General features: G+C 40.6%; 1 protein-coding gene across 6 annotated transcripts in view; it reads right to left on the reverse strand.

The window, feature by feature from the left end:
* Positions 1-5,509: 5,509 nt before the first annotated feature.
* herc2 (HECT and RLD domain containing E3 ubiquitin protein ligase 2) overlaps positions 5,510-22,407 on the reverse strand; it is a 77,737-nt gene continuing 60,839 nt past the window's right edge. For all 6 annotated transcript variants that reach the window (XM_062997973.1, XM_062997970.1, XM_062997972.1 and 3 more), the window contains 19 exons: positions 22,006-22,131; positions 21,037-21,192; positions 20,163-20,278; positions 19,859-20,057; positions 19,559-19,773; positions 16,726-16,903; positions 15,845-16,006; positions 15,673-15,764; positions 15,447-15,586; positions 15,172-15,359; positions 12,910-13,107; positions 12,690-12,773; positions 11,936-12,077; positions 11,461-11,655; positions 10,708-10,820; positions 9,057-9,247; positions 8,067-8,172; positions 7,680-7,892; positions 5,510-6,496 (listed from right to left, as the gene is read on the reverse strand). In XM_062997973.1, coding sequence (XP_062854043.1) covers positions 6,224-6,496; positions 7,680-7,892; positions 8,067-8,172; positions 9,057-9,247; positions 10,708-10,820; positions 11,461-11,655; positions 11,936-12,077; positions 12,690-12,773; positions 12,910-13,107; positions 15,172-15,359; positions 15,447-15,586; positions 15,673-15,764; positions 15,845-16,006; positions 16,726-16,903; positions 19,559-19,773; positions 19,859-20,057; positions 20,163-20,278; positions 21,037-21,192; positions 22,006-22,131 — 3,087 coding nt within the window. In that variant the 3' untranslated portion in view covers positions 5,510-6,223. The remainder of the gene's footprint in view (positions 6,497-7,679; positions 7,893-8,066; positions 8,173-9,056; positions 9,248-10,707; positions 10,821-11,460; positions 11,656-11,935; positions 12,078-12,689; positions 12,774-12,909; positions 13,108-15,171; positions 15,360-15,446; positions 15,587-15,672; positions 15,765-15,844; positions 16,007-16,725; positions 16,904-19,558; positions 19,774-19,858; positions 20,058-20,162; positions 20,279-21,036; positions 21,193-22,005; positions 22,132-22,407) is intronic.

Consider the following 22,407-nt stretch of genomic DNA (forward strand, 5'->3'; position numbering starts at 1 on the left):
CACCACCCAACTAATACCTACTCTGTAGTGGTCCTGACCATTGAAGAACAGGGTGAAAGCAGGATAAAAAAAGTATGCAGAGAAACAGTTTGTTTGTTTATTAGGATTTTAACGTCATGTTTTACACCTTTGGTTACATTCATCACAAGAATGGTAGTTAATCATTACACAAGGTTCATCAGTTCACAAGGTTATACTGAACACAGTCTTGGACAATTTTGTATCTCCAATTCACCTCACTTGCATGTCTTTGGACTGTGGGAGGAAACCGGAGCACCCGGAGGAAACCCACGCAGACACGGGGAGAACACAGAGAAACAGATGGACTACAGTCAGTAATTGAAGAACTACAAAGTGCTTCTATATGGTAAGTGGAGCTGATAAAATGGACAGTGAGTGTAGAAACAAGGAGGTGGTTTTAATGTTATGGCTGATCGGTATATACTGTATATATAAACATATACAGTATAGTGTCATTTTTTTAAGTGAATCCATAAATTGCCATTGTGAGTCAGTCACCTGGTCTACACTGAGACACCCCTGATATCACAAGCTGCATGTGCTCCAACACATTCGGCCTTCAGGCTGTAGCTCATTGTACTGGCATAAGCTGTGCATCACATGCACCACTTCCACATGAATGGAATTTGCCCCGAGCCATCATCTGCTCACAGCTGTCCAGGAAGACACTGGCTCTCCACAGGTTCACAGCAAGAATGTGAGTTAAGAAGGAGAATGAAATAAAGACAAAAAGTGAAAGCCCTGAATGTTGAGGGATTGAGACTGAATAGAAATTGACAATAGGGTCAATTTCTAACCAAAATATACATATACATATATACATATACCTTAATAACAGTCAGGATTGTGATAAGTCTGGCACAACCTAGAACCACTGGGAGCAGACAGGGACACTCCCTAGAAACAAGCAAATAAATGTATTTTCTTACAGGGTCACTTTCAAGCAGCCGATTCATCCTCATGTTTTTGCAAGGTGTGTTAGGAAGCTAGAGAACCTAGAGGAAACCCACATGGACACAGGGAAAACATGTCAAATTCCCTGAGGACAGTTGTCAATAGCACTGCTTGAAGAAAGACTTCAAGCAGTGCTAAAAATATGTCACCCTTATAGGTAAAAAGCATAAATATAAGCAAAGCTGTCTTTGTTAATATGAATTTATTCAATACATTATTCCAGACTTTAAACCTCATCATAGGCTAATAAGGCTAATAATAATCTTACTGTTTTGGTAGATCATTTTGCTAGTCATGTTTTTGTTATTAAGAAAATCATGAGCCATGTAATCATGTAAATCCACTCACTCACTTTCTTAACCGCTTATCCAATTAGGGTCACGCACGGGGGCATGATGCATAAAGAAAATAGAAAAAAAAAATAATTAAAAAAAACTGTAAGAACATTTGATGAAATTAAATGAAAATTTTATAAATGAATTTAAAATGTAAAAATGCAATACACAGTTTTTATTTTTTCAGCTTTTATTTGCATTTTACCCATTTTTTCACATTTTGAAATTGGGTTTGTACATTATTTTCTTTATTTATTTTTATAGTTTCAGTTTTTTCATGTAGTTTTCCCTAAGCAGCTTCCCTATGTCATTCCAAACGCCCCACTCCACAGATAAAAAAAATCTTTAAATCTTTGAACATAGTACAAATAAAAATATTCTTTTTTTGTTAAAACTATGTGCTTTTAAAAGGATGCTCCATGTTTTACAGCTTATGTGGTGAATCACAAAGAGCAGACATAGCTGTAGGGAGACAAGTTAGAAAGACTAAGTGTAAGGCCTTCATGTGACTGTTAATGAGCTTTGAACCAATACTGGCCACACATGAGATCACATTGCTCTCATATACTTAAATACCCTAATTATTAATTCATTCAGTTTAAAAGATAGAATTAAACCTATATAGGGGGCTCAGGTGGTGTAGCAGTAATGTATGCTAGACCACCAGTGCTGAGACCTTAAGAGATCCTGAGTTTAAAACTGTTTTCACTCTCAATGGTACCCATGGACTAGACCTCATCAAATGAAACATAAACTGACTGATGCACCAGGATATATTAGAAAAGCAGTAAATCTTATCAGCTTGTACAATAAATCTGGAGATAACAACCAATAAGATCAAAACTCAAAACTGGTTGTAAAAAGGGTAAAAATGTCATCAAAAATATACACTGATCAGCCATTACATTAAAACCACCTCCTTGTTTCTACACTACACACTCCATTTTATCAGCTCCACTTACCATACAGAAGCACCTTGTAGTTCTACAATTACTGAGTGTAGTCCATCTGTTTCTCTACATACCTTTTTTTACCTGCTTTTACCCTGTTCTTCAATGATCAGGACCCCCACAGGACCATCACAGAGCAGGTATTATTTAGGTGGTGGATCATTCTCAGCACTGCAGTGACAATGACATGGTGGTGGTGTGTTAGTGTGTGTTGTGCTGGTATGAGTGGATCAGACACAGCAATGCTGAGGGAGTTTTAAAATATCGTGTCCACTCACTGTCCACTCTGTTAGACACTCCTACTTAGTTGGTTCACCTTGTAGATGTAAAGTCAGAGACGATCGCTCATCTATTGCTGCTGTTTGAGTTGGTCATCTTCTAGGCCTTCAGCAGTGGTCACAGGACGCTGACCACGGGGTGCTGCTGGCTGGATATTTTTGGTTGGTGGACTATTCTCAGTCCAGCAGTGACATTGAGGTGTTTAAAAACTCCATCAGCACTGCTGTATCTGATCCACTCATACCAGCACAACACACACTAACACACCACCACCATGTTATTGTCACTGCAGTGCTGAGAATGATCCACCACCTAAATAATACCTGCTCTGTAGTGGTCCTGGGAGAGTCCTGACCATTAAAGAACAGCATGAAAGGGGGCTAACAAAGCATGCAGAGAAACAGATGGACTACAGTCAGTAATTGTAGAACTACAAAGTGCTTCTATATGGTAAGTGGAGCTGATAAAATGGACAATGTGTGTAGAAACAAGGAGGTGGTTTTAATGTTATGGCTGATCGGTGTACATGTCTAAGCATTTGAGGGATAAGGACTTTGCTCAAGGGCCCAACAGTGACAACCTGGCAGTGGTGGGGCTTAATACAGTGACCTTTTGATTACTAGTCCAGTACCTTAATCACTAGGCTACAACTGCCCTACATCCAGTCACAATGAAAAGTCTTTTATAACTGCATCAGATACAGAGGTGTAGACAAACTTGCTGATTTTTCTGGCCAGAAAAAAACTTTAAAAAATAAATCACCATTACCCAACTCTTGCTGTCTCTCCATTGGCTCTTGTTTTTGAAAGCAACATTTATACACATGATCCATTTTAAAGGTTTCTTAGTAAGTTGAGATCACACTGAGACGCCAGATGCTTTCCAAATGCTTTCATGTAACTAATGGGTTTTATTTAAATTTTACCCTCGTGAGGCAGCATTCATCAGCTACCAAAAGACTGTGTACGCAGCGTGTAATTACAGTGTCTGCTCTCTCCTAAACTACCACTCTTCTACCAGTCTCTCATTCCCATGCACCCCACTATACTGAGGATTTCTACTGTAAATGAGTGCACGGCATGAGGAAAGCACCTGATCCAGTCTTTAGAGTCAGGTGCTTTATTCTAGCAATTGATTCCTCATACTGTACACACTGTAATACTGTGTAGAGCTTTGTGAATCCAGCTTAAAAAAAAAGCATTAAGACTGCAAAGAATGCCAAATGAAGCCATCAAAGGACTTTTTCTCCCATTATTCTCTTTCAAAAGCCACTGTAATCTTTTCAGCTCTGCTGTGTCATGTGCTATTGCAGTTTTATGTCAGAGGAGGGAGGGTGGAGGACTAAATGTAAAATTTTACTAATAGGGAGGAACACACTTGATTTGTGATGATACAAAGCCATACAGATCGTGTGTTATAAGAAAAAGTTTGTGAACCATTTGGAATGACCTGGAATTCTGCATCTAGTACTCATAACTTCATTTGCTATTCATTAAAGTTACGGCACCCCAAAGCTGAAATGGTTAAGGGGCCTTGCTCTAGGGCCCAACAGTGGCTGCATTGCAGAGATTGATAGCCAAAAGCTCTACCAAGTAGGCCACTGTCTCACAATGTTACCTAATTAATTGTCTCACTCTAAACACCCTTAAGGTTATTCACATTGTCCCTGTGCGGTTCTCTTATCACATGTTCAAGTAACACAACTTGTGGGACTTAATACAGACAAAAAAACGTTTAGTTAAAGAAATGCAACTACTCTATACTACAATATTCTATATTGTCACTCACCTAAAAGATCCAATTTCATTTTCTTTAGTAGCATCTTCTTTAAGGTGTGTCTAATGATACATTGGAAAAGAGCATTATTTATGTAACTTCGACAGACATACATGGTTTAATTAAGCTGCCATAATTAATTACGAACAACTCAATATACCATATTGAAGAAAAATTCTGCTAGTACACCAGTGCTGGGATTCTGAACATCCCGGTTCAAATCTCAGCTCTGCTATCTGCCCACTGGTCACCATCTAGTGCCTGCAGCAGACAAAATTGGCTGGGTGGGAAAAGACCGGACTAATAAAGTGGGTGGGGTCTTCAAACGCTGTGCAGGGACCCTGCTTAGCAGCCTGAGGTGCCTGTGCAGAAGTGCAGTCGCCTCGTGCAAGTCCACCAAGGCACAGGCGAAAAAGAAGGGGTAGAGGTACTGAGCCCGGGTCGGAGGGGGTGTGGAGCAGGCGAATAAACCCTCCTCGAACGCAATCGGGATCCCCAGCAGCAGAAGACTAATTGGCTATGCTTAATTTGGGAGAAAAAGGGAGAAAATGCATAAATGAATAAATAAATAAAATGTAACACCTAACCAGCTGCATGTCATACCAACAATGGCTGCGTCTGAAATCGCATACTTAAACAGTACGTACTAGATTCGAGGAAGGACTCACTGCTCGGCCGGTAAAGCAGTAAGCTCTTTCAGTACGCAAGTGTGCAGTATGCAAGCAATCTCAGTCGTACTACGTCCGCCATCTTACCAACATTAAATGATGCATGACGTTATAACAATTTTAAAATCAGACTAAATTAAATCTGTCGCTCTCCACAAAGCTACTAATAACGTTACTCAGGGTTGTACTTAATCATAACATTTTTAATTTTTGTCTTACTTACACTTGTAAACAGTCGACTCTCCGCTTTCCGCCATCTATCAGCTCCAGTCGAATTATGGGATACATTAGCGGACTGCAAGTGTGCATCGTTTGCATACTCAAAAATGGCTGCCCATGAAGTAGGTCATCCGGGTACTTTTTCGCATACTGTTTATTGTATCTTATGTATTCGGACATACTAACCAGGGTATTGCTCGGGTACTGCTTTTGCATACTGTTCAGTATGGAAGTATGTGATTTTGAAAGCAGCTCAAGACTAACTTTCTTCAAACTAGTATTAAAGACAGAGAAGCACAATCTTCAGTTTTACATTTTTTAAACAGAAATTTATTAACATTATACTATTGGAATGAAACATATGAACACATGGCACAATAACATTATTTACACGTAGTAAATAACGGCAAACACGCATTATCAGGGAGGGGAAACTGAATACAGTGACCGTCAACCTAAAATAAAACAACCCCTGAATGAGCTCCTGTTAACACCAATTTTTGAGCACACGTCATGTTTAAGGTTAAAATAATTCTTCAAAACAAAACACTGCTATTTAAGAAGAGCGTGAGAAAGCCGCACGTGCTCATTTCGTTAAACAATTCACAAAGCAGTAGTGAAGTGATGTGGAGTCTATCAGGGGTCGTCGAGCACAGTGCTAGGCTAAGCGGTCTGTCTGTTCACACTATAAACACAAGGTCTAGCAACACTCAAATATGCAGATTTTCCCCTCTCTGCTCTTTTTTTTTTTTTAAATAAACAATGAAACAAAAAAAAAAACAAAGTTCTTTACCAGCTTAAGGTGGTTTAGAACTAATTGCACATAAAGATACTCCTACACTCTTCATTTTAGTGGTTGTAGGCATACATGTAAGTGTTTGAGTTTAAAACGGATCTTCTTTTAGCTGAGTTTTCTGTTCTTGAAATCTTGGCAGCATATTTCGTATCATTTCTGATGCACAGCCACATCGATAAGTCCGTGTGCGTGAGTATGTGTGGGTTGGAAGGGGATACACAGGTGTCAGTGCGCAGTTAGGTAGTCCTGCGTGGAGTCGGAGGCGAAGGAATCGGCATCATCGTTATCTGAGTCGTCAGTGGAGTCGTCTGCGGCAGGCTCGCCACTCAGAGCGATGCGTGCGTAGTCGTCGGTGTCGATGGACTTACAGAAGTGGATTGCATACTTCAGTTTCTCCTCCAAAACCAGTTTACATGAGTAACGGGGCAGCTTGAGCAGGAAAAAGCAGGTGTATGACTCTGGGAGGAAGTGGTCTGGTGGGTTGTACTTATCAAGGACCTGGAGAAAATAAATATAAGAAAAGGTTAATATAGCAGGAAGGTTTGAGGCATCAGTAACTGATCCATGCACCTAAAAAAAGCTTTTATAGTGATTATAGTTTTTATTTGTGGAGTGAGTAAAGTACAAGCCTGATCCACAAGGTGCTTCACATCCACGCAGACACAGGAAGAACATACAAACTCCAAACAGAAAAGACCCCGACTGCTCCACCTGGAAATCGAACCCAGGACCTTCTTGCTGTAAGGCGACAGTGCTACCCATCGAGGTAAACACATTAAGAATCTGTTGCCTGCCACTGTGTTACATTAAATTTTTTTGTGGTTTGGGAATGAAGGACACGTTGTGGTCGCCGTTGTCTGCCTCTCTTCTTAATGATGAGCCATGGATTTTCAATAAGAGACGAATCTGGACTGCAGGCAGGCCGGTCAAACACACACACTCTCTGTCTTCAAACACAATCCGAAACATGGTCTTTTAGTCCATCTGAGATGAGCTTGGGAGCAGAACCCTCTGCAGGCTTTTCTGAACAGAATTTCATTTTATATTTATATTTTACCATTGCTTTATGTTGGAAAGGGTCACGGTTGCTCCGGGTTTTCCAGGAATCATTGGGCACAATACAGCAACACACACCACACAGGATGCCAAACGTGTAAAAATGTGATAATTTCAGCCATAAAACAGCCACTCTTCTGAGAAGGCTTTAAAGTATGTCTGTGGGAGGTTGTGCCCATTCAAGCCCATTTCAGTTCATTCTGAAGTTGGTTAGCGGGGCTGTGCAGGCCTCTGGAGTTTCTTTAAACCAAGCTTTTCTTCAGGTCTTTATAGACCTTGCTTTGTGCAGGGCTTTCCCTAAACTATTGCAGCAAAGTTAAAAGCATATAATTTCCTTTATATAATTAATGTATTAGACCTGTTTCCAATTATTGTGGCTGAAACACATTAATTAGAAATTGAAATTTAACAATTACAAGGGTGTCCCAGTACTTTAGCCCATACAGTGTATAATCACCTATTTTTCCAAAAAAATTAATAAATAAACACCCGCTGATTTGAGATGTCTTCCTTGAGACGAATTTACACATGATAATATGTAAAAGTATATTAAATCAAGTCGAGGTTTCTCTCCCTTGCACATACAGTAAGTGATGAGGACATTTCAGACAATTTAAACACCTACCTGCACCACAAAGTCTCGACCACGGAAATCTGCGATTGTCCTGGGCAGGCGTGTTCGTCCCCACACGAACCTGAGGAAGAGTGAGCGCTCAGTGTTGGAGAAGGACTCCATCACCTCCCAGAACCACTGGATCAGCGGAGCTGTGGGCTCCACCCCCTTATATGTGGCTACAGACTTCAGCAGGTGCAGCGGGATATCAGGACTTCCACACACCTGCAAAGCAACCAAGTCAGATTAGACTATGCTCCTCTGCATCTGAATTCAGTCACAACACGGTGGGTTCTGATCACAACAGTTCTCACAGCCCACACCAGCTCCTGTGTTTTGACAGCATGCTTTTACAGAGTACACGCTCGGTTAATGAGTGTTGTGTGTGAAGTCTCGTACCATGGTCTCCAGCTCATAGCCGGTGAAGAGAGAGAGGAGCGGCACAGGCACCACTCGGGCCATTCCCTCCCTCACTGCAGCTACCTGCTCGTCAAACTCGTGCAGCCTGCACAGATAAGAACGTAAGAGTAAGCACAAAAAGATAGACTAATACAGTTTTAATACACAGAGTATTGTGACAATATGCTCGTCATGTTCCAAAGCAGATTTGACATGGGTTATTGTATTTACATGTACGGCATTTAGCAGAGGCCTTTATCCAAAGTGACTTACAGTACTGTGACAGTATATTGTCTAAGCAATTGAGGATTAAGGGCCTTGCTCAAGAGCCCAACAGTGGCAACCTGGCAGTGGTGGGGTTTGAGCCAGCAACCTTTTGATTACAAGTCCAGTACCTTAACCACTAAAATACTAATCATCAATGAAATTCAGACTAAATCCTCTTACAGTTCCTGTGGACTGTTACCAGCGGCATAGTATGGACAGAAACATTAGAGCCATATTAGGAAACCTAGACCAAGCTAATACTGTAGCAATAATAGAGCTGTCTAGCACAGGCCTTCTTATTAGAGCACTTACTCAACTGTTTCACTGTCCCCGTTCGTTTACATTTCATACCATGATTGCTTTTAGTAATCTAAAAATGCCTAAAGCTTTCTATTTTACATTTATGGCATTTAGTAGATGCTTTCATCCACAGCAACTTACGATTGTACAACTCAAGTGTACAATTCAAGCAACAGTGGGTTAAGGACCTTGCTCAAGGGCTCAACAGTGGCTGCTTACAGTGGTGGGGCTTAAACTGGCAACCGTACTAGTACAGTATCTTAACCACTGAGCTGCTACTACTGCCTCTTCTAACTATGCCATAACAACTAGACATAAACTTTAAATGAAAAGATTTACCTATTTATCACCTCCTACATATATATTACACTTTTAAACAAAAAGTAGTACAGTATTTCGGTCAAAAAAGACTTAGGCATTTACCTGTAGTTGATGGCGAGGCGCACATACTCTGCACGGTTCTCCAGGCTGATGTGAGAGTATTTAGAGCTGAGTTGTACCTCCTGACCACAGGCATTGGGCACAGTAAATGGCAGAGGCATGGCTTCAAACTCCTCTGCTGATGCCTCGTTATCTCTGATATACATCAGACCAGGGATGAAGTCCTTATCCACCTGAGCACACATACATAGGCACACATGCATGCAGACTTATAGGAAGTATAGGAAGTCACAAAGGCATGGAAGGGTAAAAAAAAAAAACAAAGCCTAAATAGTTACACAGCTCCATTTGTACTTGGAAAGTAAACAGTTGAAATAGAATGTTATGGGATTTTAATGGTTTCTGTAACTGTTCTTTTGTCAAAAATATACATACAACTCAAATTATTAATTTCATAGTAAAAAAAAAGTTTCATGTCAACTAACTTTACTGTAACATGGCCTCATAATTCTTTGTTAGTGATTATAAATAAAGAGCGCTGGTGATTTCCTTGTACCCACACCCATCCTAGATTTATCTAGGTCTGATTTTTTTTCTTTGGAACCAAGGGCTTACTTTCTTGTGTGACCACCTTCAAGCCTTTGGCAATGTAAAGCACATGCAAAACACTAACTTGAGCAGCTGTAGTAATTATTACAGTCCCATAACTGCCGTGACATACACAGCTTATGATTGTATGTAAACTTCTGTTTGAATACAGTTGACTGGTTTTCAATGCTAAATACTTCTGTGTGTGTGTGCGCACAATTCCACATTAACTCTACTGACGGCTTAAGGCACAGGGCATTAAACAAGAGCAGCTCTGTGAGCAAAGGTCATCCTGCACTTAACTACACGTTTCAGCATCTCATGATTACAGCATGAACGTAGAAGTGCTCTCTCTCTCTCCCTCTCTCTCACACAAGCACGCACACACATACCAGTTCACCCTCCACCCTTACATTTAAAAAAAGGCACAGAATAAAAGTAATCACTTACTATTTTTATTCATTTATTTTTTTAATTGCAGGTCTGAGCTGCAGACAATGTAGCACTGTCACTCACTGTCTATAAAGGCACACTGTTGTGACGTGTCTTGAAACAAGCAGGCAAGCATATGGTGCTCCAAATTGCATGTACCCCTCAGCATGAACGGTGTCCTCACAGATGTACACATTATTCATGCCAGTGTTACTAACAAATCATGACAAAAGCTGTTTTTTTGTTTTTTAAAAACTTTTAAGGTGTCAGGAAAAGGGTCACATGACATTAGTACAGTAACAACAGCTCAATGTTTATACCTACATTAAAGTATCTTTCTTTTTTTTAAGGAAAATATACAATATATGTCCAAAAGTATATAGACACCTCAGCATAAGCTTGTTGAAATCCCTTTCCAAAACCATAAGCATCAATATGAAGTTGCCTCTAGCGGCAATAAAAGCTCAAATTCTATTGGGATTGCTTTCCACAAGAGTTTGAAGTGCGACTATGGGAAATAGTGCCCATGCAGTCAAATGAGCATTTGTGAGACAGAAAATGGCCTGGCTCACAATCTAAGGTGTTCAATAGGCTTAACTTCAGGGCTTTGTGCAGACTACTTTTAAAAACAAACTTTTCAACAGACTTCCATGCACACTTCCAGCAGGCTTACCTCACTGAGATCTGCAATTGTCAGGTTCATTCCAGCAAGCTGCTTCCACACAGGTTCAGCAAGGTACAAGCTTAGTGGACTGCCTGTACGTATCGCGATTCCCAGAAGAACTCCTAAACAACACACAAACACAAAATGCACAGAGTTGAGAGATTAAGATAAAACAATGTCGAGTTTTATATTATTATACACCACTGTATGGCAGGGCTGTAAACTAAACATCTTGTGTACAAGGTAAACACTTTCAAGGCAAGATTACAAACACACCCTCCCACCCAATCTTGTCATGTCAATATTAGCCAGAGGGCTTGGAAATTTATCAGTTGTGAGCAAAGCAGAGATGCTTCTACAACTCCAGTTTATCCCTTTCATAAGAGCAGAAGAGCTTGGAGTTTGTTTTAACAAAATTTAAAGGATGAATAGTCTGTTAAGGTAAATGGTTTAAGTGTATAACTTTGCTTTTAGATCACATTCAACTAGGGGTAGATTTACAACATGGCAACAGAAAAAACTAAAAAATATATATTAATAGTAATAATAATAATACATTTAAAACAAAGCCCTGCAATGGATTCTGACTTTGGTTTCTCCCAGGACCAGGAATGCCTAAACAAGCAGTCGACTCAACTGAATTATTGAGTGAGCTATTCTGGAAGCTGGGATAGAGTTAAAATATACACTATTTTCCTCCATAATAGCGGTCAGTTAGAGGGTTAAAAAAGATTAACCAGCTTAGAACCAGCTTAGTTGTACCTAAGAAGCGAAACATGCTCATGTGTAGTGGACTCTTGGCAGCAGGGTTGAGCAAGAAGCAGTCCCTGTTGGCTCCGGACTCGTCTCGGCCGTTTGGAGTGACGATGAGCAGAGGAGTGAGTCCATTCTGCAGCTCCTCACACATTTCTGCTATAGATTCACTATAGCCTCCTCCACAGTCATCTACAGACTCACCTACACACATCAGAGATATAGACACTGTTAGCACTGAAATATTTAGCTTGATGCGTTTACGGCAATAAGTTGCTGAGTGTGTCATATTTTGGTATTCCTGACGTAACCCCATTTTCACTGAGAGCACACCAACAAGTGCACCTTCTAATGGTTAGGCTGTTTCGGCCAGTAGATAACAAGATGGAAAGCTAGCCATTGAACACACGGCAAACTGTACATGGATTGTTTCAGTGCACACTCTTAATAGAGAAAAGAATTTCAAGTTTTGGGGAGTACTTGCCTACAAACTTGACTTTCCAGACCCGATGAGGCAGCAGCAGGCTGTCTGGGCTAAAGGAAGTCATCTTGGCACACATCTGTCCAAACACAGATTTGGTTCCGTCTGGACCTGCTAAACCTCCTTTACTGCGAGAGCGTTTCACCTTAGAATGAGAGGAAGGTAAGTTCAGAGACAGAGAAGCAAAAGCAGGGCAGCAGAACAATAGAAAGCAAAAACGACAGAAACAAGAGAAAGACTTTCTCTATGCAGTTCTATTATGCGACATCTTCATGTTGCTCTTGTGACCTATCCTACTGAGAACCAGTGACCCATGAACAGAGGCTATTAAGGTAAGGTCTGGTAAAGTCCCCTCACTCACAAAAGTAAAAAGCTTACATTGTGCATCAACATACAAATTCTCTGAATCATTATGTGGAACAAACGTCCCCTGTTCGTTCTCAATGTCTTCAAAAGACGATTAAAGACCTACTTCTTTACTAAGCACTTAGGCTGAGGAATAACATGCACTCGCTAACCTTCTATATCATCTTATTTTAAAAAATGGACTGTTGTCTAATTAAACTGGAGTAAGCAAATGTTAACCGTAAAAGATCTTATGTAAGTCACTCTGGATAAGAGTGTCTGCTAAATGCCAAAGATGTCAATGTAATTATTATTTATAATTATTTATATTAACTATTTGGAAGAATTGGGAAGGATGGGGTTTTGAGCTCAGAATTGAATTTTGTTTCTGAGTTGGTGTGTGTGTGATTACCTGAATTCTGTTGAGTTCCACCACTGGGCCATGTTGCCGGTCTCTCACCATAGTTGCCTGCACGACTTTGCGAAATGCAGCCTCCTGTAAACAGAGTAAGCCATAAAGCATAATCATTATCATTCTTACCAAAACAATTTAAATACCATTATAACTGTAATTCAACAATACCACATCTGCCACAACATACATCAACTCTACAAGTGTATGTAAACATTACCTTGCCCTGTGAGATGAGGATGCCCCGGAGTGTGTCGAAGCCCACAGAAGGGCCGTGACTGGTCTGACCGAGACGTCCCTCTAGGTCAAACATGGGGATGCAGGGACAGAAGAGTTCAGAAATGTGATGCAGAAGCAGCAGTCTGTTCCTCAGAGCAATAATGGGGATCTCCTGTAAGTGGTTATACTCCATAGGAACCTGGGGGATACACATACATGTACACACACACACACACACACAAAATAAAGAAAGTTAAAACAAATGCTATATCTGGACTTCAGGACAACTCAAACAAAAAGTTTTTTTAAACTTTTAAACAAAAATAAACAGAAATAGTAATTTCATAGTCATTCTTTAGCTTTAATGCTCTCATGTTACCGTTACGCGTCAAAATCATGACTGATTAAGCTGTTTAGTGTCAGTATGAAGTCTGACCGCATGGAAAAACTCTGTGTGTAACTTTCACTCGTATGTAAATAAAAAATAATATGGATATCTTGCATCATGTTCCAGAATAGAAATAAAACTGCACTAATTATTTTATAATAACAACATGACATGTTACAAGAAGAACTTTAAGCTAAATTGTTTGCCAATCATATTTAATTGGCGCTTGTTAATAACTGTTTGCTACCAACTTTGTTTAGATTTACATTTGTAGCACTGAACTAGTCACAGTGTTCTACATTACTGCCACTTCCACTTGTTTTTTTTTGTTTTGTTTTTTTTCCCCCAACTTTATTTATTGAATTTTTTTAATCAAAGACAACATACAAATGTCTTACAGGTATTCATAACAAATACTTAAGCAATAACATATTAAGCACTACGCAAGACATTAAAGAAAAATACAAATACACATATACACATATACATACAAACATATATATATATACATATATATATATACCCATACATACACACATACATACACACATACAATTAATAAAAATAAATAAATAAATAAATTTAAAAAAAAAAAAAAATTAAAAAAAAAATTAAAAAAAAATAAAAAAAAATTTAAAAACAGATAAATAAATAAATAAATAGCAAGAAAAAAAATACAATTAAAATTCTAAAAGAAAAGAAAGAAAACCCCTATTGGCCAGCCCACCACGCAAAACACATATACAAACATTAATACCCAGACAGAAACAGCAACATTCAGCCAGTAAACCAAGCGACCAACCAACAAGTAGGATTAGTCTGGAGTGAGTGGAAGATCTGTCCCCCCCACAAATTGGAAAAATGGGGCCCATATCCTCTCAAATTTGTTTGAAAAGCCACTAAGCGTAAGTCTAATTTTCTCCAGTTTAAGAAAGAGAAAAACATCCCTGATCCAGTGAGTGTAGGAAGGAGGAGTTTTGGATTTCCAATTAATCACAATTAATCTCCTAGCTAATAGAGTGACAAATGCTATTACATTCTTTTTGGGTGTTGGGAGAGATTGTGACAGAGTAACCCCAAACAGCGCACACAAGGCATTTGGTTCGATCTCCTCTCCAGTTATCTTTGACAGGGTGCCAAAAATCTCCGTCCAGTAAGCAAAGAGGGAAGGGCAAAGCCAGAACATATGTATAAGATTGGCAGGAGCCTGTTGACACCTATCACACAATGGAGATACATTTTCATAGAATTTAGACAACCGGACTTTGGTATAGTATGTGCGATGAACCAGCTTAAATTGGACAAGTCCATGCCTTGCACAAATGGAAGACTTATGTATACGTTGTAAAATCTCCTCCCAAACTGGCTCCGTTATCACCATCCCCAGGTCCTCCTCCCAGAGGGATTTAATGGTATTTAACGACTCTGACCGTAAGGCATAGATTTGATTATAAATTTTGGAAATCAGACCCTTAAGAGTTGTACTTAGTGTGAAGAGACCATCTACTGTTGAGTCTCCAGGTGAGTTGGGAAATGTGGGGAACGTATTGTTAACAAAGCTACGAACCTGTAGATATCTGAAAAAGTGATGTCTGGGTATAGCAAATCTATCTGAAAGTTGCTGAAACGAAGCAAAGACATTATCAAAATACTTCCACTTGTTTTTTAAATTAGATACACACAAAGACCTGCTGATATGAAACTCTGTGATGTGCATAATGTTTTAATGTGATGCTATAAGCTTGTTGGTTAGTGGTTAACCATCGACTAATGAACGTTGGTTATCGGTTAAAAGGAAGAGGCAACAATTGCACCCCTAGTTTAAACCAGTAGTTTAAATAGGCTAAGGTCATTAGCACTGATGTAATTTATTACCTGAGCAGGGAGTTTGCCAGCATTGGTTGGTTTGCTAGTGGACCAAGCAAGGGTGTGTGCAGAGCCACAGGCTACCCTGTTGATCTTCTTGCCCTGCAGTGCTCCCACAAGTCTGGGCCTCTGAATGGCATTGGTGGTCCCATCACCCAGCTGCCCCTCATCGTTATCGCCCCATGTATATACTTCTCCTAAGAAATACAAAAAGAATCAATCAAAACTAATCCAAAGTAGTATTCAAATACCTGTTCAACAAAAATCCTACAAAATAATTGTACCATCTTCTGTGCAGCACACACAATGGAGAGAGCCAGTTGCTATGGCAATTACTTTTTTGCCCTGCAAACCCTGGACCTGCCGTGGTCTGCGGACATGGTCGTCGGAGCCATGACCAAGCCTGTGGTAGTCTCCCTTTCCCCTATAAAACATACAACAGATCTAAATATCTGCATGCTGGGATGAGTAAAATCATATACAGTGTAAATGTGCATGTGCACAGCCTACCATGTGTACACAGCTCCAGACTTCGTGAGGGCCACAGAGAACTGAGAACCACACTCCACTTTTATTACTCCCAATCCAGTCAGAGAGTCGATCTACACAGAGAGGATAAAAGTTAGCACTCGAAACATGGACGGACTAATAAGACCTGATGAAGCTGAATAGTCTGTCTTGCCTTCATTGGCACTTTGCAGCCGTCACTGCCTCCACGACCCAGTTTGCCATAATCTCCATCTCCCCAAGACCAAACCATGTCGTCATCTGTCAAACACAAAGTCTGGGCATCGCCGCTTCCACACGCTACATCAATCACCCTGTGCCCCTGCAGAGCATCCACCTGCACACACACACACATAAACTGTAATAGTCATTATGGATGAGATATTTAAACCTAATCTAGTACTCACATGAGAAGCGTTTTGCGTCTAACGTGGTTTAATGCATTAAAAGAATGACACAGTAACACTATAACACCAATTATTTCTGGTCATAAGTTCTCTCTATTAATTTAATTTCTCAATCGTTTTAATACAATAAGTCACATTAAGTATTGTTCACGTTTAACGTTGTTCATACAGATTGAGTCACTTTTACAGCTTCATATCAAACAGTTTGTGTCACTGGAGGAGCTTTGAAACTGTCAGCATCTTTCATGTAGACAATACTGACCATTACTAAGGCCGCTATCAATGAGCTGCTATTATAATCAGCATAGCAGGGTGGGGATAAAAGGTTGGAATACCCTGGACAGGGTAACAATCCATCACAGGGTTTTGGCCATCTCCCCAAGTCATCGCCAATCCTATACAGGCACCTGGACGGCCAATCAAACCCGCAGTGGTAGCTCAGTGGTTAATGAACTGACAGTAATCTGAAGGTTGCTGGTTCAAGCCTAGTTTAGTTCATTCATGGTTTGGTACACGTATGTGGGTGAATTGCAGGACCAGCCATTGATTTTTTGTTTAGTTTCCAGACATTTTTTGTCACACAAATTGCCTCAAAAATCTATAATGCATACAGGAGTTTCATACAGCCTGTGATGTTTTATGCACTGACCAGTTTGGGTTTGAGCTGGTCCTCGCTGTCTCCGTGGCCCAGGCGCCCATAGCGTCCCTTTCCCCAGGTGTAGAGTTCTCCACTTGCGGTGATGCAAGCACTGTGGGCTCCTCCAGCGGCTATGTCCACCACCTCCACGCCCCTCAAAGACTCAATCACTCGTGGCCGGTCACATGGGCTAAGGAAGTGATAGTAAGCCCAGTCAGAGGGAGACAAAACCTCGAGCTCACTACACGTGAGAACTCTTTCACATTGAGAAGGGTAACATGCTGTGTGTGTGAGAGAGACGGCAAGTGACATCTGCTGGCAGCCCAAAGAATTGCGAGACAACTGTGGATCAAACATTTTACTAACCTAGTCTATATGGATAAAAGTATTTAGACACATGACCATGAGCTTGTTGGACATCCTATTTTAAAAACAATTAGTAGTAAAATAGAGTGACCTCTACAGTGTATCACAAAAGTGAGTACACCCCTCACATTTCTGCAAATATTTCATTATATCTTTTCATGGGACAACACTATAGAAATAAAACTTGGATATAACTTAGAGTAGTCAGTGTACAACTTGTATAGCAGTGTAGATTTACTGTCTTCTGAAAATAACTCAACACACAGCCATTAATGTCTAAATGGCTGGCAACATAAGTGAGTACACCCCACAGTGAACATGTCCAAATTGTGCCCAAAGTGTCAATATTTTGTGTGACCACCATTATTATCCAGCACTGCCTTAACCCTCCTGGGCATGGAATTCACCAGAGCTGCACAGGTTGCTACTGGAATCCTCTTCCACTCCTCCATGATGACATCAAGGAGCTGGTGGATGTTAGACACCTTGAACTCCTCCACCTTCCACTTGAGGATGCGCCACAGGTGCTCAATTGGGTTTAGTCCATCACCTTTACCTTCAGCTTCCTCAGCAAGGCAGTTGTCATCTTGGAGGTTGTGTTTGGGGTCGTTATCCTGTTGGAAAACTGCCATGAGGCCCAGTTCTCGAAGGGAGGGGATCATGCTCTGTTTCAGAATGTCACAGTACATGTTGGAATTCATGTTTCCCTCAATGAACTGCAGCTCCCCAGTGCCAGCAACACTCATGCAGCCCAAGACCATGATGCTACCACCACCATGCTTGACTGTAGGCAAGATACAGTTGTCTTGGTACTTCTCACCAGGGCGCTGCCACACATGCTGGACACCATCTGAGCCAAACAAGTTTATCTTGGTCTCGTCAGACCACAGGGCATTCCAGTAATCCATGTTCTTGGACTGCTTGTCTTCAGCAAACTGTTTGCGGGCTTTCTTGTGCGTCAGCTTCCTTCTGGGATGACGACCATGCAGACCGAGTTGATGCAGTGTGCGGCGTATGGTCTGAGCACTGACAGGCTGACCTCCCACGTCTTCAACCTCTGCAGCAATGCTGGCAGCACTCATGTGTCTATTTTTTAAAGCCAACCTCTGGATATGACGCCGAACACGTGGACTCAACTTCTTTGGTCGACCCTGGCGAAGCCTGTTCCGAGTGGAACCTGTCCTGGAAAACCGCTGTATGACCTTGGCCACCATGCTGTAGCTCAGTTTCAGGGTGTTAGCAATCTTCTTATAGCCCAGACCATCTTTGTGGAGAGCAACAATTCTATTTCTCACATCCTCAGAGAGTTCTTTGCCATGAGGTGCCATGTTGAATATCCAGGGGCCAGTATGAGAGAATTGTACCCAAAACACCAAATTTAACAGCCCTGCTCCCCATTTACACCTGGGACCTTGACACATGACACCAGGGAGGGACAATGACACATTTGGGCACAATTTGGACATGTTCACTGTGGGGTGTACTCACTTATGTTGCCAACTATTTAGACATTAATGGCTGTGTGTTGAGTTTTTTTCAGAAGACAGTAAATCTACACTGCTATACAAGTTGTACACTGACTACTCTAAGTTATATCCAAGTTTCATGTCTATAGTGTTGTCCCATGAAAAGATTATAATGAAATATTTGCAGAAATGTGAGGGGTGTACTTACTTTTGTGATACACTGTACATGATGATCTCAGTTATAATAGCAGCCACACTTCTGAGAAGGTTTCTCACATGACTTTGAAGTATGTTTGTGGGAATTTGTGCCCATTCAGTCAAAACAGCATTTGTATGGCTCGGCATTGGTGTTTGTCAAGAAAGCCTCAGTTGATGTTCCAGTTCATTCCAAAGCTGTTCAGGGAGGTTAGGGCTCTGTGCAGACCAAACATTTCTTCATGTCTACATGAATGGGAAAGAGCCTTTGCTAAATTGTTGCTGCAAAGTTGGTTTGTTTGTTTATTAGGAGTTTAACATCATGTTTTACACTTTTGGTTACACTGATGACAGAAACGGTAGTTACTTGTTACACAAGATTCATCAGATCACAAGTTTTAATGTCAAACACAGTCATGGACAATTTTGTATCTCCAATTCACCTTGCATGTTTTTGGACTGTGAGAGGAAACCGGAGCGAAACCCACACAAACATGGGGAGAACATGCAAACTCCACACAGAAAGGACCTGCATCGCCCCACCTGGGGATCGAAGCCAGGACCTTCTTGCTGTGAAGCGACAGTGCTACCCACTGAGCCACCATTTATAAAAATGAATTACAACATCTATTATGTTGTGGCTAAAACACATGCATTCAATAATCAGAAGGGGTGTCCCAATACTTTTGTCCATATAGTAAACAATGTGTCAACATTGCTCAAAGCATGATTAATCTTCAGTAATCTTCTGAACTAAACCACAAACTAAACAGCAAACAAACAGTGTTGTAAGACGTGGAGAAGAAGCTTTTCCCAACCTCCTGTTGCCATGACCAAGTTTGCCATCCTCTGCCTCTCCCCAGGAGTAGACTTCTCCCTCAGAGGACAATGCCAGGCAATGTTTTCCACCTGAGTTCACAGCAACTTTCTTAATAAACACATGCTGGATGGACTCCAGTAATGTCGGGGTGGACACCGACTCTGTGCCCCCAATTCCTAGGCGGCCACCAGCTCCATAGCCTGTAGCATACAGCTGAAAGAAAGAACATATGGACTTACTTGATTATGCAATATACATAATCAAAATCAATCATGTCTGTCAGGAATGACAGTCTTACCTTCCCATCCGCAGTGACTGCAAAAAGCGTCTGCTCACCACCAATGAGCTGAACGGGCCTTAACGTGGCAAGGGCCTCTGTTGGTGTTGGAACTTTAACCTTTGCCCCTTCAATGCCACCCAGCTGGCCACGATGGTTGTGGCCCCAGCCGTAGATGGTGCCACTGCCGCCTGCTGACAGAGTCCAGTCATCTGGACGTCTAAAGTGCAGCAAAGTTTTGCAAAGTTAGGGCCCAGTATAAGGTTGCTTGAAGAAAAGCCACAGGCCGACTACATCACAATCTTTGCAGGTAAAACCTGATTACCTGTTCATCCACTGTACCAGCTGTTCGTCGTGTTCCCTCTTGAACAGATCATGACTTTCGTGAATTGCATTCATGTTTTCATGGTCCGCCATAAGCTCACGGATTTTCTTAGCAACCTGTAAAAAGCATCATATACAAGAGTCTTACAACTAAATAATACAGGAGACACGACTGACCACTCTCTCTGCATAAGGGTTGGTAAATGTATTTTCACTGTCATGGCTATTATAAAAAGTATTTGTTGCTATTGAAGATTTCAATCCTATACCATCAGCATAGCAGGGTGGGGATAAAAGGCAAGAATACCAAGAAGATATCAATCCTATTTGACTTTGGTATTTTTATTGCTCCTAATGAATTTACAATTACATTATTTTGAAGCATATTTCTATGTGACCTGACCAATCAGTGTATCAGCCAATTCTAAGTGTATGTAGCCCAGAGCACTTCTTGATCTTGTGCCATATTATAGAGTTTAAAGTCCCTTAATCCGATCTATAATGTTTCTATCAGGCTATAATCCATATGGTGCAAAAGCACAGATGGAAACTTTAATGTTCAGACACACCTAATCAAAGCGACTTACATTCGTGACTGAATGCAATCCAATCAACTCAGGATTAAAGCATTGCTCAAGGGCCCAACAGCGGCAAGCTAGCTTTTTTGTAATTACCATTCCAATACCAATCTACCACTGCCCTAATAACCAGATTTAAATGGGGTTCTGTCCCCCCACTTCCCAGAAGGATTGTGTTAACTCTATACTAAGGTGGTGATAAGAATACTTTTTATCACTTGTAACATTGGTATGATTATTAAATTGTCTACATGTTAACGTAACTACTGTGTAAACAGTAAGAACAGTGAGCATTACCTCATCCAGGAATAAGCGAGGCAGACCGGTTCTTTTGTCCAGCGCTACTGACACCCTGGAGGCAGTGCAGTAGCGACGGAACCAAGCCCACTTGTGAGTCTCAGCACAGCAGGGGAGTGTGTCCAACTCCAAATCACATGCAAGAGCCACCAGCACCTAAGCCCAGTAAAATGTACTGTTATAGAACATACTCGCATGCATGCAAACACACAAGCCTTAAAGACATGCACTTTACCTGGATATTTATCAAGTGAACTACCAGGTAGATGTTGTGTGTTAAAAATATGCAATTGGCAGATAAATAGTGTGTGGATTTATGCATAAACTAAGGCCTATATATTACTGTGTGAGAAAAACACTAAACTAACACTAAACTTCTTCAAACATGACAATAAAAAACACCAAAATTAATTAAAATCAGCTGTTCAGGTGGGTAGATTTTTGGGCGTGTTTTTGCTTTGATCCGGGCAGTAATTTTACAAGAGGAATATTGGATTTTTCAATTATTCATTACTCAGTGTTTCAAATTCTGCCAAGTTTAATTTGTGGAGTGTCTATATAATTTAGAAAACAACACGATTCTTCTTCTTTAACATATGCCTAAAACTATTTTTACTGCTTGTAGAATGGTAACCTTTGCAGACAGATACAAGACACTTTTTAAACAAATGGTATGCATAGGTAATTTATAATCACCCACACCCTGTCATGTAACACTAATCCAAACCAGAAGAACTACCTGCAGATTTGAAAGATTGCCGGTTGGCCAGTAAGTAGTTCATAGGAGTGAATCATTTTAGTAAAGTTGAGCCTGATAACACATTTAAGCATTTAAACCTTAAGTACTCTCATTAAGAACTATTGTATGTGGGATAGTCTGTCACACTGTGGGTCGTTTTCGGGTTCATTACTGGTAAAAGAAACTTGGTTATTCACACAGGTTTTGAGTGTGAAAGTAGCTATACTTACCTTAAAGAAGGGGCTATGGAGCAGTTGTTTGCCTCCTCTGACAATGGGGTCTTCATACTCATATTGTCTCTGCAGAGCTTCTGGAAGCCCTTTTACCAGTGCAGCCAAAGCACTGCCTGTAAAACTCTACAACAGAAGACCAGAAAATTAGTCTCAAGAATAACAAAGATAGGCAGCTTACCATATCTGATGAGTTTAAAAAATGTAATTGTCATTTTCTTGAAACTTTTTTCTGACAAAAGTACACAAGTAAGCCATACCAAACCATAAAAAGTGTAATTTATAGGTAAGGAGATGTACTTCAGTGCTAAACATGCCTCTGTCTCAACATTTTTTGAGTTTGTTGTGGGCATAAAACTCTAAATTTGTTTATATTTTCAAAATACAATGAAGTTGGTTATT

This window comes from Trichomycterus rosablanca, chromosome 6 (assembly GCF_030014385.1).
Source record: "Trichomycterus rosablanca isolate fTriRos1 chromosome 6, fTriRos1.hap1, whole genome shotgun sequence".
Taxonomy (NCBI): domain Eukaryota; kingdom Metazoa; phylum Chordata; class Actinopteri; order Siluriformes; family Trichomycteridae; genus Trichomycterus; species Trichomycterus rosablanca.